At 37.6% G+C, this 16501-nt stretch overlaps 1 protein-coding gene across 2 annotated transcripts in view; it reads left to right on the top strand.

The window, feature by feature from the left end:
• Positions 1-3079: 3079 nt before the first annotated feature.
• LOC149783611 (alpha-amylase-like) overlaps positions 3080-16501 on the top strand; it is a 29523-nt gene continuing 16101 nt past the window's right edge. Inside the window, exons 1-2 of one of the 2 annotated variants that reach the window (XM_089931861.1) lie at positions 3080-3212; positions 5448-5587. In XM_089931861.1, coding sequence (XP_089787987.1) covers positions 3164-3212; positions 5448-5587 — 189 coding nt within the window. In that variant the 5' untranslated portion in view covers positions 3080-3163. The remainder of the gene's footprint in view (positions 3213-5447; positions 5588-16501) is intronic. The other variant, XM_089931862.1, reaches the window with a different exon arrangement.

Genomic DNA, 16501 nt, shown 5'->3' with positions numbered 1-16501 from the left:
AGATCGTTTCACAAAACCAATAAGACCTTTCATAAACCGCGTTAGTCTTGACCAAAAATGCAGGTAATCAAAAGTTAAAAGGAATTTGTGTAGTAGGAATTAATTTAATTGTAAATTTTTACACGTGTGAGGTAGGAATTATGTCAAGGTATAATATGCCTTTGTACGTGTCATTTATGACTTATAGAAATGAATAGCTTTACACGTGTCAGATAGGACTTATTGAAATGAATACATTCACATGTTTCAGATTGGAATTATTTCAATAAGATGCTTTACATGTGTCAGTTGGGAATTATTTCCAAGTAAAACGTAACTTTACATGTGTCGTATAGCAATTACATGTACAATATAACGTTGCATGTGTCAGGTGGGAATTATATAAATGTATAATATAACTCCACGTGTGTCAGGTGGGAATTATATCAATGTACAATATAACTTTACATGTGACAGGTAGGGATTATATCAATGTGAAATATAACTTTGAATGTGTCAGGTGGAAATTTTGTTAATGTACAATCAAACTTTGAATGTGTCAGGTTGGAATTGTATCAATGTACAATATACATTTGAATGTGTCAAGTGATAATTATATTATGTACAATATAACTTTGAGTGTGTCAGGTGTGACTTATATCAATATACAATATACATTTGAATGTGTCAGGTAGGAATTATATCAATGTACAATATAATTCTATATTTGCCAGGTAGGACTTAAATCAATGTGCAATATAATTCCACATGTCTCAGGTAGGACTTCTTGTTGTTGTTGTTGTAGGGGTTAAAGCCATTTTTCAGCACAAGATAGGGTATACATGGCGGCCAGTATTAATGGTGGATGAAGAACCCGGGAAAACCCCAGAAAGAACCACCGACCCACGAGAAGCTACTGGCAAGCTTTCTCACATACCCACATTGGCTGAATCCGACACTCGAAACCACGCAGAAAGAGGTGAGATGGCAGCGATCCGTAACGAAGAGCTCTTTAGACCACTCGGCCACTCGGCCACTCGGGGCCCCCATGTAGGACTTATATCAATGTACATTATAACTTTGCATGTGCTACATACTCATTCTAAAAATAGCTCATGACTTTATGTAACCCGTGTGTTTAGGTGCAGCCAGGGGCAGAATGTTATCTTCTGTACTGATTTGAACTAAATCGTGACGTATCTATGTTAATGCTTAGAACTGAAAGATTATAGGATGAGAAGTCAAAATTTTGGAGTATGGTACACATGACAAATTACACGTGATTTAATGATAGATATAATTATGTCATCTTCCCAAAACCCCATCCCTCTCTCTCGCTCTCTGTCACAAACACACACACACACACACACACACACATGATAAAAATCTCAGCATTGTTGTGAATATGCATATTTGATGTGGCCCGTAAGTAGGTATCCTCAAAGTGAAATAAAGATATATCGTTTTCTTTTTGTTTAAATCAGACCCATAATTATTATCAGGTAATTATGAGAACTCTAGTATGTGGGCCTACTCGACACATGCTTTCATATGATACGATAGTTTTAATGCGAAGGTCTTAAAATTGCCGAATACTCTGAAATGCTAACTAAAGCCTAATGTCTTTTGTTTGGGTTCTTAAGATAACATAATCTTAAGCATGGGCATGGAAGATAAAAGCTTTTTTTTGAATGGCCAAACCGTTTTATAATTAACATTTTGTAGGAGCAGACGACATTCAGTGAAAAATCAGATTGATACCAGCCGCAGTATATTAGTTTCAATATGGCTGTGCCATTTAATCACTTTTAGGAATAAATGATAAGGCTCTTACAGTTGATAGGATTTTACGTAACGTTAACTCCTGTGGTGCTTTCCTAACTTGGGCACATACCTTGTAGCTCAATCAAATCGCAGCTCCAAAGATCATGTTTTGTGCGAGTGGACCGAATTTGTAGTTTTCTCCGTAAAACCTTCAGTCTTCCCGTGTTTAATGGACATGTACTGATATATATAATATTGCCACGTGATGTTCTAGGTCCTAATATCGATGTCTCCATTATATATGCTTAATCACAAATTACCCATAGTTATCTGGTAAATTTATACATGAGAATGTCTCATATATACTTCTAGCTGCTTACTTGGATCATTTTCTTCATTCGGACTTATAATTAGGGAACAATTTATGCAGGTGATGTTAGGTTTCGTATTGTATAGGTATCCAAGCGAGGATTTGTTAGCTTTGTTGCAAAACATATTCATAAGTCACATCGTTGTTGGTATGTATCAATAAAATCGTCTTAAAGATGACCAGATCATTTGAATAATAGCGTAGGTAATTGCATCATCATCATCATTATCCTTCTTCTTCTTCTTCTTCTTGGGGGTCCTGACTGGCCGAATGGTCTTAACCACTCACCGTTCCGGATCACTGCCATCTCACCTCTGTCTGCGTGGGTTCGAGTCTCATGCTTGGCTAACGTGGTAATGTGAGAAAGTGTGCTAGTAGCTTCTCGTGGGTCGGTGGCTCTTCTTGAGGTTTTCCTTGGTTCTCGATCCACCAGTTAGGCCGCCATGTATAGCCTATATTGTGCTGAAAATAGCGTTAAACCCTACAACACAAGCAACAACAATCCTATTCTTCTTTTTCTTCTTCTTCTTCACCTTTCATTAGTAATTTTTATATAGATATTAAAATGGCTTAGCTTGGTAGAGGCCACTTACTATCTTTGGCAGATCTCCAGGAAGGTCTAAGGTTATCTGACGGATCCGGTGGCCTAATGATTAAAGTGTCTACCAAACATGAGGTCGAGGGTTCGAACCCTGCTGAGTCATACAAAAGACTACTAAAAATGGCACTAAGAGCTACCTCGCTAGACACTCAGCATTAAGAGGTTAGTTTTAGGACTGGTCGGCCTGGTGTCAGGATAATGTGACTGGGTGGGACATCATGTTATATGTCTTAGGCGTGATGCCCCATTGCTAGAAATCACTTTAAAATGCCACACTGCAGACATCTTAGCGATATGATATGATCGGAAAATTGTTAAAGCTACATTAAAATGTAAATAACACATACACACCTAACACTGTATGTCTTATCTCGAACACCGACGTCTGTCCTATTTAAGGCCACGTCCCCGAGTTCAGGCCAGCAGTCTCTGGCCGCGGCACAAGAAGTATGGCTGCCATGTTTTTACTCCTAGGTCTGGTTATGACCGTCTTTGGTGGTAAGGAATTTCCTGAATCTTTGGTTTAGTTGTTTTCCCAAATATGCAGACTGATTCAAGTCCATTGAGACCAAAATGTTATGAATCAAATATACGTTAATTAGAAAAACTTTGCAAATTTTATGTCTAAATTTATGCAAGGAAAAACAAACATTTTTCAACCTATGTTCATTATCTCCAAGGAAATACTAATACAATTACTACTACTACTACTATTAATAATAATAATAATAATAATAATAATAATAATTCTTTACAGAAGGGATAATAAATTTAACATTTTCTAATCATGCACATGATCTAATGTGTACATCAGCTTTGCCTTTATTTAGGAGCGTATTTTAATATTTTTAGTTAATTTCATTTTTTCTATGAATGTCATTAATGAGCAGAAAGGTAGTCTGTCATTAATAGGGATAATTGGTACTTAAGTGCTGTCTCACCTTTACCCTACTTTTCTAATATAAAGTCGCGTGATTACAAAAACGTAGCTCCTTCAGGGAATACTCTATGGGATACGTTTCGTAATATGCTTTCAATCGTATTTGAAATGGGACGTCTGTGTTTCAGAACTGTAGATTTAAATGCTACACGTGGACGGCTCCACTAATAATGGCATTCTTAATTAGAGTGTCGTATCCACACAGAACGAAGTTCTCCGCGTCTATTCCGTCATGTCCGAAGATTTCATCAGTATAGCACGACGGTCAGGGACATTTTAAATGTCAGCTGTAGTTTAGCATCTAAACATTATCATACCTACTATCTTAACCGAATGCAAAGTAACGATTACATTACATGAAAAAAGCTGTTCATACAATGAATATAATAATGTTATTATTATGGAAAATTAGAACAATCAACATCTGGTCTAGGACATTCGTTATTTAAACATGTTGCCCTTGGTAAATCAAGCGTATTAAGTTGGACATTCGTTATTTAAACATGTTGCCCTTGGTAAATAAAGCATATTAATTTGGACATTCGTTATCTAAACATGTTGCCCTTGGTAAATAAAGAGTATTAAGTTGGACATTCGTTATTTAAACATGTTGCCCTTGGTAAATAAAGCGTATTAATTTGGACATTCGTTATTTAAACATGTTGCCCTTGGCAAATAAGAAAGCAATATCATGGGCATTCGTTCTTTAACTATGTCTTCCTTAGTAAATAAGGGATTATTATCATGGGAATTGTTATTTAATTATGTGGCTTTTGGTAACAAAGGGAGTGTTATCATGAGCATTCCTTATTTAATTATATCGCCTTTGGTAAATAAGGTACTATCAAAATTGGCAATCGTTATTTAAATATGTCTCTCGTCGTAACTAATGAAGTATTATAATGGGCATTTGCTATATAATTATGAAGCTTTAGGTAAAACAGGGAGTGTTATTATGAGCATTCCTTCTTTAATTATGTCGCCTTTGGTAAATAAGGTAGTATGAACATGGGCAATCGTTACTTAAATATGTCTCCCGTCATAAATAATGAAGTATTATAATGGGCATCTGCTATATAATTATGGCTTTTGGTAAATAAGGGAGTATTATCTTGGGCAAGCATTATTTAATTGTGTGGCTTTTGGTAAATAAGGAAGGATTATCATGAGCAATCGTTATTTATTTATGTGGCTTTTGGTAAATAAGGGGATATAATTATATGCATTCCTTATTTAATTATGCTGCCATTGGCAAACAAAAAGTATTGTTATAGGCATTCGCTTGCTCATATGAAAATGGAGAGCATAATTTTCTTTTGCATCGCATAATTTTTTTTTAAAGTCTGCGTCGAATTTGAAATCATTGTGTCAGCAATATGAAAACCAAAAATCTTTAATTTGTCACCTACGTTTTTCAAATGCATAGGTATTTGTACCTCATACATTAAGGCGAAATTACCATTCATATTATTGTGTCTAAATCATGCGAGATCAGTTCTTGAGTTGTATCAACTATGATAAGTTCTGGAATATTCTTGAAAAGTCAGTAATATATTCGAATAATCCGATCGTGATGAAACGTCTTCATTAATACCGCCATTGAGCTGTCACGAGGTCATTAAACTTTCATACAACAAATACAGGTAGACAATGTAGTCAACATATATAAAATTATTTACAATAGTACTTTGGAGATTTAATTACATGGTTGCTCTAAGTCCCTTGCTTTTTTCACAGCAGAAAATCATTTGCAGCCAAGGTATAATATTCTCTGGATCCTTCTTCATTTGCAGCAGTTAGGGCAGGAACCTATAGCAACCCAACATGCGCGGATGGTCGGCATACCATCACCCATCTGTTTGAATGGAAGTGGTCAGACATTGCACAGGAGTGTGAAAGATTCCTCGGCCCCTATGGATACTGTGGTGTCCAGGTAGGGATATTTCTTTGTACTATCGTTAATTATTGCATAATTTTCAGGTTGGAACACGGCATGAAAGGGATAGTCTTAAACTCCAGATTATTGTAAACATTTGCGTTGCGATAGCACTGGCCCCCACAGAACCGTTCTTAAAACCAACGTTGAAATCCGTTGATCCGTTGAACAGCAATATAATACTGTCACTGGAAATGTTATTCATTCGTTTTAACATATAAGCAGAATGAAGTTATTGTTTTGCAAGTTTTAATTTGGGATTATTCAACCGTTTTCTTCTCTGGAAATACAAAAGTGTTATGTAAACGTTCATGGAAATAAAAAGATTTCAAGTTATACTGAAATTTCAAATAAGGATTCCAGGATTGTATGACTGTTTTTCAAAGACTGTTGGCACATGAATACTTTATGAGCCATCAACATGTGGGACACTATAGGGACAATGGGGACTTAAATTTTAAAACGGGTATGTACACTATTTAACATGGGGAATTTGTAGGGACAATGGGAATTTAACATAGGTTGGGTTTGTATAGGGGCAACTTCATGGTACTAGACATTGACAACAATGTTGCAATTGGCTGACGTCAATCGGGCGAAGCAGTGACAGCGGAAAAAAATCTATAACGCTGTGCGGGACGGGACAAATAATTATATGTAAATTATAACAAATGTCCCGCGGAGAACTTCCGCGCGGTACTAACCAACGGTACAGGTTGACCGGTACCGTTCATACAAAAACACAATTGATGAACATGAACCTATCACATAAAACATCGATTAAAATGTTTTAGGCAAGAGGGAATGAATCTTTTCTAGACATATGAGTGGTCCTGAAAAGGGCCGTTTAGTTTTCTTCTTTTATATTTACTCCTCTTCTTTTTCTCCACCAGCACCTTATTTTCTCCATCACATTCGTTTTTTTTTTCTTCTCCTTTTCATTCTCATTCTCTTCCTCCGTCTTCACCTCCAGTTTCTCCCTTTTTTCATTCTCCTCTTATTTTTCTGTGTTTTCGTTCCATCTTCCCATATCTTATTTTTACTCTTTCTCCTCCTTCTCATTTTCTTGTTAAATTATTTCCTTTAATATTTTTACCTCTCTTCAAGTTATGCATCTCCATGCTTTAAAATGTGAGAACTATAAACCCCATACTGCATCCTCACCAACATTTCCTCCACCATGCGTATCGTATCCATCACCTCTTGCAACTGTATCATCTTCTGGTTGCTTGCCATTTTATATTCAATGCTGAATGGCGCTAATGACGAACGCTGCGCTTTATGTTTCTCAAGTACGGACGCTAAGGAAAAGATCCCCTCTCACCAACTGCCCATATCACCTACCAAACAATTCACAATATTGAGAGTGGTAATCTAATATAAACGTTTGTACAAAACCACTATAATTTCGATCAATATATAGTTGGAGATAATACAAAACACATCATTACCTACAATCACATCATCAAAGGAGCTAGTGTTTATAGTCACGCTCCTCCACATTCACATAAATCAAACACTCATCAGTATAGGGACAAGGAATTTGGTAAGAGAAAAACAAAACACACATATACGCAATCAAACGTACACGCCCCCACATACACACACACACACAAATACACAACATGCACACAATAGACGTACGCGCGCACACATTCACACACAAATAAACACACTCACATATACACAAATAAACGTACGTGCGCACACAAACACACACACACACAATTATATATTGGCGAACTTAAAAAGTGTCTCATTTCGAAAGGTCTGGTAAGCCCTGAGAAGGGCTGTTTTTTATACTCCAAATACACCTTGTTAATGGCGAGATCTCCAAGGCAGGGCGCCCACATATAACGTCTGCTCCAGCCATTATCCGACTTGATGTGTCTTGTTGTGAGCGCAATGGTGGGTTTAGTGGCCACATCATCCAAGTCTGTACTCTAAATGATGGTGAAAACTTCCCTCTGACGTCTGTTCTGCAGCTGGGGATGTTGATGAGGTATCTTTATTGTCTGTCTACGTCGCGGCTTCTACTCTTCCTGCTGTTTCTTCTATTCTGGCACGTTCTGCTAAGGTCTCTATAGCCTGCTCGTCTAGAAAGCACCTGGGATACTCCAGATGCATCTGGAATTCAAAAAATTTACTTATTCTGCTTATCTTCTGATTTGTTTCGTTGACGATGGGTTAGCTCCGCTTTATATTTCTCAAGCACTGACGTGAATGAAAGCACCACCTTGCGCCAAAACTAACAATACTCACTCGACTGTCAATCACCAGGAACCCGAGGACCTAACCCCCCCCCCACTTACGTTCACTTTTTACGTACAGACAAATACACACTATCTTATAAGTCAGGGAAACAGTGTTTTAAGAGACACTTCTATTTTTACATACAATAACACATACAATATATTACAATGGCAGGGAATGTAAGTCTTCATAGGCATACTTCTATTTTTTTAACCTCCATCTTGATTTGGTCTTTTAGTATATCTTATATCAGGTCTTGGGGCACTTTTGACTTCCTGACATTTTCAATCTCATTAGGCTTGTGTACAGGTTTAGCCCGAGAAGATGTAAAGTCACGTGACCTCCTTCCTTCAGTTTAGGTAAATTAGAAGGCATCTTCATAGGTGGATGAGTCAACCATAGATAGTCAGACTGGAAATCGACTCACTGTTTATATTTCAAGAGCGGATGCGATATTAAAAAATCCCTACGGTTTTGTTGGGTAGGAACGCTATATGCTTATATCATGTTGAAGGTAGAGAGAGAAGTCAAATAATATAACTTCACAATGGTTTTATAAAACGAACCACCGACACTTTGTTTACAATACATACTTTTTTATATTTAACTGACAAGCAGCCAACACATCATATAACATTTTTCCAAACAAGTTGTTTTTGATAAGATTAGCAACGTTGTGAAGTCAAGTTAGACTTCCACGGATGTTTGTCATTGGACCAATGATATACAATACGTTTCTTAACTAAAATCAAGAGATAACCATAATGGTCAAAAAACACTTTTTCATCGTTCCTAGAACAGTCACGATCAAAATAAGTCACTAAATGTTCTAAAGAATATCCAAGACTGCGTTGATGAAGAAAATACACACAATATTGTCAACACATCATATAATATCTGCCTTGTAGATTCACATTATTGAAGCGTGTCGTCTGGACATTTCTTCTCATAAAGACGATGTTGTCGTCGTCCAAAGGAGGTAATCCATACGACTCAAAATACTCCACACAGTCATTGTGGAGAAAATAGACGATTACGCAGAGGCTTCCTGGGTAATGATTATTATTAGTGTTGAAGACACAAGACTGATGGTCTTTAGGTTTACGATGAGGAGGTTCAGCTTTAGCCCACACGACAGGATTCCAAGAAGCGGAGTACAAACTGTTGTTCAAAAGGTAATAAGGTTCCCAGGTATCGATTTTGTTTTCTGTTTTCTTGTTTTTCACATGTAATGATAAGTCATCAAATCACTGCCCAGTAATGGGCTCTTTCGCTTCGTCTTTGCATTCTGGGCCAAGATAGATTCGATGTGATGGACCTCCAGATGGAGGGAAAAAATGATCGCGCAAGTTTTTATACCACTGATGAAACAATACTTCTTTTGCGATGGGACCCACAAGCGTCCGCCAGATACTCTCAAATTTTTATTATTGACTCATTATCAGGCATTTATCGTTTTGCATTCGACTGGGTGGATGGTTTTGACATCTGTAGCTACCTTTTTTGATCAATGCTGTAATTTATTTTCCGCCAGATATTTAGTAAAACAGGAAACAAAATTCTTGCTTTAGCCATCTGGATATGTTTTTGTCTTGTTAGTTGGATGGTTTTGCTTCCAAAATATCCTCCCATTCCATTTTCAAACAAACTGATCTTTCAACGAGTATTCCGTAGCTTCTGCACACTATCTCCTAACAGTTCTAAAGCTTCTTAACATTTTAAGCGAGCATGGGCTGTCACGTAGGCCGCAATGATAACGTTTCTACATTTGTCGAAGTTCAGTGCATCCTTGTAATTGATTAAGATCAAGTCCTCACGAAGGACGTCCACGTGTTTCATGATTTTCCTCTGGTCGTGAATCATTAAGAAGTAGCGGGAAGGATCGGACGAATACTATGTATTGGGTAAACACGGTCGATTGTCATTTTGCCCCACAAGCAAATCAACATCGACTTTATTCGTTTTTCTCCACGTGGATTAAAGTGATGCCTTTCTGTTACAAGTATTTTCCTTTGTTTTGTTTTTTGTTTTTTTGGTCTTCGGAAGTGTGACACCAGGAGGGATAGCAACTGGTTTCTTGTTTCAGTTTCAAAAGGGCATCTACGTAGCCTGGGAAAATGCCTTTCTGAATTTGGTCTCCTTTATGGTATTTTTCTGTCATGAGAAAGTGTACATTTTGTACACTTCTTACAATTGGTATCCCAGGTCGCGTGCTTTCATCAGTTCCACGCTGACCCACGTTCCCGTTATGCGATAACAAGGTTTTGGTCTTGGTTACAAGTTTCGGCACAGGTAAGGTACAAGAAAGCGTGGCAATGGTGAAACGGGATGAAACAAGTTCGAGCGGGGGGGGGATACATTGCATTTGATAAATCATTTGTATTGTCCAATGTTGACCACGTCGCCGTGTTCCATCGGCCATTCCGAGTGCCCTGTGTAGAGGTGACAATATTTGCACACATACTAGTATTTTCCTTTCTCCATGTCGGCTTATTACAGCAAACAGGTGGTATTTGTCCATCATCCGTACAATCTGTCGCACGGGTTCAGAGGGTCCACCAACTTGCAATTCTCCACGATACGTTCAAACACGGGATCGATTTCCAAACTGTGATCGTAATCTTTTCCCACATGTCCACAACTTGGTATCCTTACTGATCTTACTTTAATCGCCTCTGACAAGTGGCCTCGTACAAATCTTCCACGGTATGTTGTACAAACTGATAAACTGGTTTTTAGCATAACCCTGAGGATTGCAGATGGGACATCCATGAAAAAGGCAAACAATAAATGCGATCTTAATGTTTTCTAAGTTCCAACCATCCACGAATACGTTCCAATTGTATTTTCACCTCCTCCGTTTCGAGCGTGTGATAGATACATTTGTCTTCCTTGTTGCACGAGTAATGTAACCAGAGTAGGGCTATGACCGTGTGTTGACGTCTAATGACCTTGTTCGTCTGAGGCCTTATAACAGCCATGGATTTCTTGGGCATGAATCGTTTCGGTACACTAAGGAACACGCTTTAGCAATGGTGGATGCTTCTTTCAAAGGAGTTATCACTCCGTGTTCACTGAACAGTTCTCGAAATTGTCCACGACAATACTTTAAGATTTATTCCAGAAAATCGATGAGGTCTGAGGCGTGAGAGTGTTACCAAGCGCAGAAAGCTTTTCGTTGTTCGGTGCTTATGTTGTCGGGGTCATATTATTGAGCATCAGGAAAAATAGGTAGAACGGTGTATTATTTGACTTCGGTATTGCAAAAGTGCGGAAATAGCCATTGACCATTTTTGTCATTCCAAACGATTTAGGCATTTGGCTCAGTGGGATGGCCAAGCAATACATATAATCCTTAAACTGCACTTGTCGCACTTGCAAGGAAATGATTTTGCCTCCGTTCAATGTCACTTTAGGACGTTTGACGCTTTCCTGTGTATAGTATTTCAGAAAAAAACTATTTCGTTTCTCGAGATATTGGTAGCCATCACCGTAGTACAGCGATGGCAATCTCCTTAATGTTCGATGTCCTCGTGGCTCCAAATCTCGTAGATAGGGTCTAAGATGATCCATTGGGCGAAATCGATCAGTGTGTACTGTCCCCGGATGATGTTTTCATGTCCTCCGTGAATCTTGCTGCAGTGAAGGCAATGACTAAAGATAGACTATTAGATGCACGCCTAGTACGCTCGATAAGCCACGCAAAATTCAATCAGGAATCTGAATGCCGATCTGTTGCATGTATTACAAATCTTTTGGTCGTCTTCTCCTGTTGTTGGGGCTGGTATATTTGAATGTGGCGTTCATGTTTCAAGTTCACAATTTGCTAACAAATGTGACATCGTTTCTTTCCTGGATATACATGAGCCTTGGCACAATTGGTATGTAATCTCAGGAGTTGGCAAGCACGTTTCTGCTGTGAACTTTGCGTCTTCGGATGTTTTTGGTAACATATTGGGCTGACAAAATGCGCTGAAAAGCTGAGTAATGTATACGGTTTTGTCCTTTGTCAAGGTTTAGAGACCAAATATCCTAGACATTTCGTTTCACAATGCCTTTACTGCTCTCAATTGTTATAGCCACATTTCCCACAATTATATAACAGGAATCAAGTGATATTGGCAAGGTCATCAAAATGTGTATAGTGATGATATACCTGAATGTACTTTCCGTCTTTGAAAGTTTTACCTCGAAACGAAGTTCTCGCACTTCTAGAGGGTGTAATGTCAAGGTGTAGCATTGAGCTTATACGCCTTGTAATGTTTGGAATTCAGGAATACAACAGGGTTTGTCTTTGTACAGACCCTATTCTTGTAACAGTAGTTCTACTTCTTTTTGATGTTTGGATATGTTCGATTTTCAAATGTCCTCCTAGGCTCGTTTCTAATTTGCCGTGTCGTTTGTGTCGGCATACGTTCGTCCCACTACGACAACCATGGTTAAATACATCTGATCTTGAGATTTAATGATTGGAACAAAGCTGAACTTGATGATGAGAATGTCGTCCACCAATAACACCTTTTTGCGTCCTGTTCCTTTGAGAAGAGAAACGTGGGCCATATATAGATTTGCTTTTCCATCGGTCATGTGAAAGCTTTCGTTTTGCTGCTGCACATGTTGAATCTAGTCGATGACTTTAGAAGGTGTCCATTCAGATAGCCTTCTGAACTCGATACAAACGGGTGGATTCAGATTTTCGTGATAAATGGAAAGTGTTAAGCGATCGTCTTCTATGGCTTCATATTGCTGTTTCAGTCTGGTTAACAAAGAAGTCCTCAAATCGGTGATGTGTATAGTGATGAATTTGTTTCAGATTCTGTATCTCTACCAAAATGTATAAAAGTACCGTCACCGTTTGAGTTTCTCTCTCCTGCTTCGCTCCTATACCTTGTTTCTTCTCTCTCTCTCTGCTTCATCTTCTTCCTATCGCTTCATTTGTGCCTCTTCTTCTACTCGCTGTTTTCGTTGAATATGAAAGGCTTGTTCCGCTTCTTTCTGCTGTTGCTAAAATTATTATAATTCTTCGTTTTGTCTCTGTTTAAAATCCTCGATATGTGGTAAAGAAGGAGAACGCAGCGACGGTGCTGGTATCTGAACAAACGCTTTTGGAGAAGAGAGAAAATACACTAATTCAAAATTAAAATCGTTCTATTATGGAAGGAGGACTGTGGTAACTTTGGTAGACGATGTTATGCCATCACTTCTCGTCTCCCCTACCAGTGCACCCAAATTCATCGTCTTCTTAGTTTCCGTCATATTCTAACTCTGATGCATAGATTCACTGCGTACAGACGCTAGCGAACCTATATGGAGAATATGACGGCACAGGTAGCTCGCTTTTGATAGAACGACAAACTCATCCATCTGACTGAATTCTGTAACACATGTTTGGATTGGTGAAAAAAACATCATTGGTTTCTTTCCACTCCTCCACTATAAATAACTGCGGTTCAGTTCATAGCCTTCACCTGGTCTCGTTAAGAGAAGTGGACTAACGTAGAATCATCAACCCTTCTGTCCCCGACGCTGTGCAACCAGGATTATCCCATGTATATCAAATCACGTGTTATCAACCAGATAACAAATGCGACCTTTCGGAAACGAAGGATCTATGTGGAGAAGCAAGGCTGTCTGAACATAGTCTTAATGTACGGCCTTCGGGTCATACGAAGTTTGATGAAGAGAACAAGATCCATGAGGTGCTCTCTATGTAAACTGAACGGTATTAAAAAAAGGTTCTTTTCAATGCCAGTGATACGTCTAGAAAATATTTACTCTCTCATGCGTTAAAAACTATTAGTCGATATTTTATGTGATAGAATGATGTTCATTAATCCATGTTTGTATTGTTTGTGTGAACGGTGAGGGTCGACCCGTTCCGTTGGTTAGTACCGCGCGGAAATTCGCAGCGGAACATATGTTATAATTTATTGCTTTTTCCGCTGTTAATGTTTTGCCCGAATGAGGTCAGCCACTTGTCACTTTGTTGCCAATGTCCAGTACCGTGAAATCAGCCCTGTTCCATTCATACTGTCTCTCTACAAACCCAACCTATGTTAAATTCCCATTGTCCCTTTAGTGGATATAATATTCCCCACGTAAAATTTCCATTGTCCCTTTAGTGGATATAATATTCCCCACGTAAAATTTCCATTGTCCCTTTAGTGGATATAATATTCCCCACATTACATTTCCATTGTCCCTTTAGTGGATATAATATTCCCCACATTACATTTCCATTGTCCCTATAATGTATACACCCCTTTTTAACATTAAATCCCCATTGTCCTTATCGTGTCCCATATTACTAATTTTAGAAATTATATAGTTTTTGGGACTCACTCGTCTTCATAAGTTGACTAGAATTATCCTTGCCTAATATCTGGACCTTGACACTTGAGGCTGGGCTATCACCTCGCCTGTAATTATAAATACCAGTAGATATGGGCTGGGCTAAGTTTTCACCTAGCCGATGATTCCAAATACCACTGGATCCGGTCTGCATTACGTTTTCACCTAGCCAATGATTAGAAAAACCACTGGAAATGGGCTGGGCTAAGTTTGTATCTAGCCAATGACTATAAATACATCTAGATCCAGGCTGAAGAATTTATTTGTTATCAGTGATTATTGATATATTAAGCGCAACGATTGTTCAAATGACATGGATTGTATTTTGAGTATATAATTGATAAAAAGATTGAAAACAATAAACTAATGCAGATATATCACGTTTCCTGTTAAGATCAGTTGTATTTCGTTATATTGCTCATACTAGTTAAGGTTAGTTGTATTTCGTTATATTTTTCATACTAGTTAAGGTAAGTAGTAGTTCGTTATTTTGTTCATACAAGTTAAGGTAGGTTGTATTTAGGTATATTGTTCATACTAGTTAAGGTTAGTTGTATTTCGTTATATTGTTCATACTAGTTAAGGTATGTAGCAGTTCGTTATATTGTTCATACTAGTTAGGGTAAGTAGCAGTTCGTTACATTGTTCATACTAGTTAAGGTAAGTAGTAGTTCGTTACATTGTTCATACTAGTTAAGGTAAGTAGTAGTTCGTTATATTGTTCATACAAGTTAAGGTAGGTTGTATTTAGTTATGTTGTTCATACAGGTTAATTGTATTTAGTTGTATTGTTATATCCCAGTGTCCCTATAGTGGATATAAAACTATCCATGTTAAATGCACAATGTCCCTATAGTGGATATAAAACTCTCCATGTTAAATGCACAATGTCCCTATAGTGGATATAAAACTCTCCATGTTAAATGCACAATGTCCCTATAGTGGATAAAAACTCTCCGTGTTAAATACACAATGTTCTTATAGTGGACATAAAACTCTCCATGTTAAATGCAGAATGTCCCTATAGTGGATATAAAAATCTCCATGTTAAATGCACAATGTCCCTATAGTGGATATAAAACTCACCATGTTAAATGCACAATGTCCCTATAGTGGATAAAAACTCTCCGTGTTAAATACACAATGTTCTTATAGTGGACATAAAACTCTCCATGTTAAATGCAGAATGTCCCTATAGTGGATATAAAAATCTCCATGTTAAATGCACAATGTCCCTATAGTGGATATAAAACTCACCATGTTAAATGCACAATGTCCCTATAGTGGATAAAAACTCTCCGTGTTAAATACACAATGTTCTTATAGTGGACATAAAACTCTCCATGTTAAATGCAGAATGTCCCTATAGTGGATATAAAAATCTCCATGTTAAATCCACAATGTCCCTATAGTGGATATAAAACTCTCCATGTTAAATGCACAATGTCCTTATAGTGGATATAAAACTCTCCATGTTAAATGCACAATGTCCCTATAGTGCATATAAAACTCTCCATGTTAAATACACAATGTCCCTATAGTGGATATAAAACTCTCCATGTTAAATGCACAATGTCCCTATAGTGGATATAAAACTCTCCATGTTAAATACACAATGTCCCTATAGTGGATATAAAACTCTCCATGTTAAATGCACAATGTCCTTATAGTGGATATAAAACTCTCCATGTTAAATGCACAATGTCCCTATAGTGGATATAAAACTCTCCATGTTAAATCCACAATGTCCCTATAGTGCATATAAAACTCTCCATGTTAAATGCACAATGTCCCTATAGTGCATATAAAACTCTCCATGTTAAATACACAATGTGCCTATAGTGGATATAAAACTCTCCAAGTTAAATGCACAATGTCCCTATAGTGCACATAACACTATCCATGTTAAATACACAATGTCCCTATAGTGGATATAAAACTCACCATGTTAAATGCACAATGTCCCTATAGTGGATATAAAACTCACCATGTTAAATACACAATGTCCCTATAGTGGATATAAAACTCACCATGTTAAATGCACAATGTCCCTATAGTGGATATAAAACTCACCATGTTAAATACACAATGTCCCTATAGTGGATATACATCTCTCCATGTTAAATGCACAATGTCCCTATAGTGGATATAAAAATCTCGATATTAAATGTACAATGTCCCTATAGTGGATATAAAACTCACCATGTTAAATGCACAGTGTCCCGATAGTGGATATAAAACTCTCCATGTTAAATACACAATGTCCCTATAGTGGATATAAAACTCTCCATGTTAAATGCACAATGT

Source organism: Sinohyriopsis cumingii, chromosome 14 (assembly GCF_028554795.1).
Source record: "Sinohyriopsis cumingii isolate HCF-2022 chromosome 14, ASM2855479v2, whole genome shotgun sequence".
NCBI lineage: Eukaryota > Metazoa > Mollusca > Bivalvia > Unionida > Unionidae > Sinohyriopsis > Sinohyriopsis cumingii.
The sequence above is the reverse complement of the archived record's forward strand: the minus strand, read 5'-3'. Positions and strand labels throughout refer to the sequence as shown.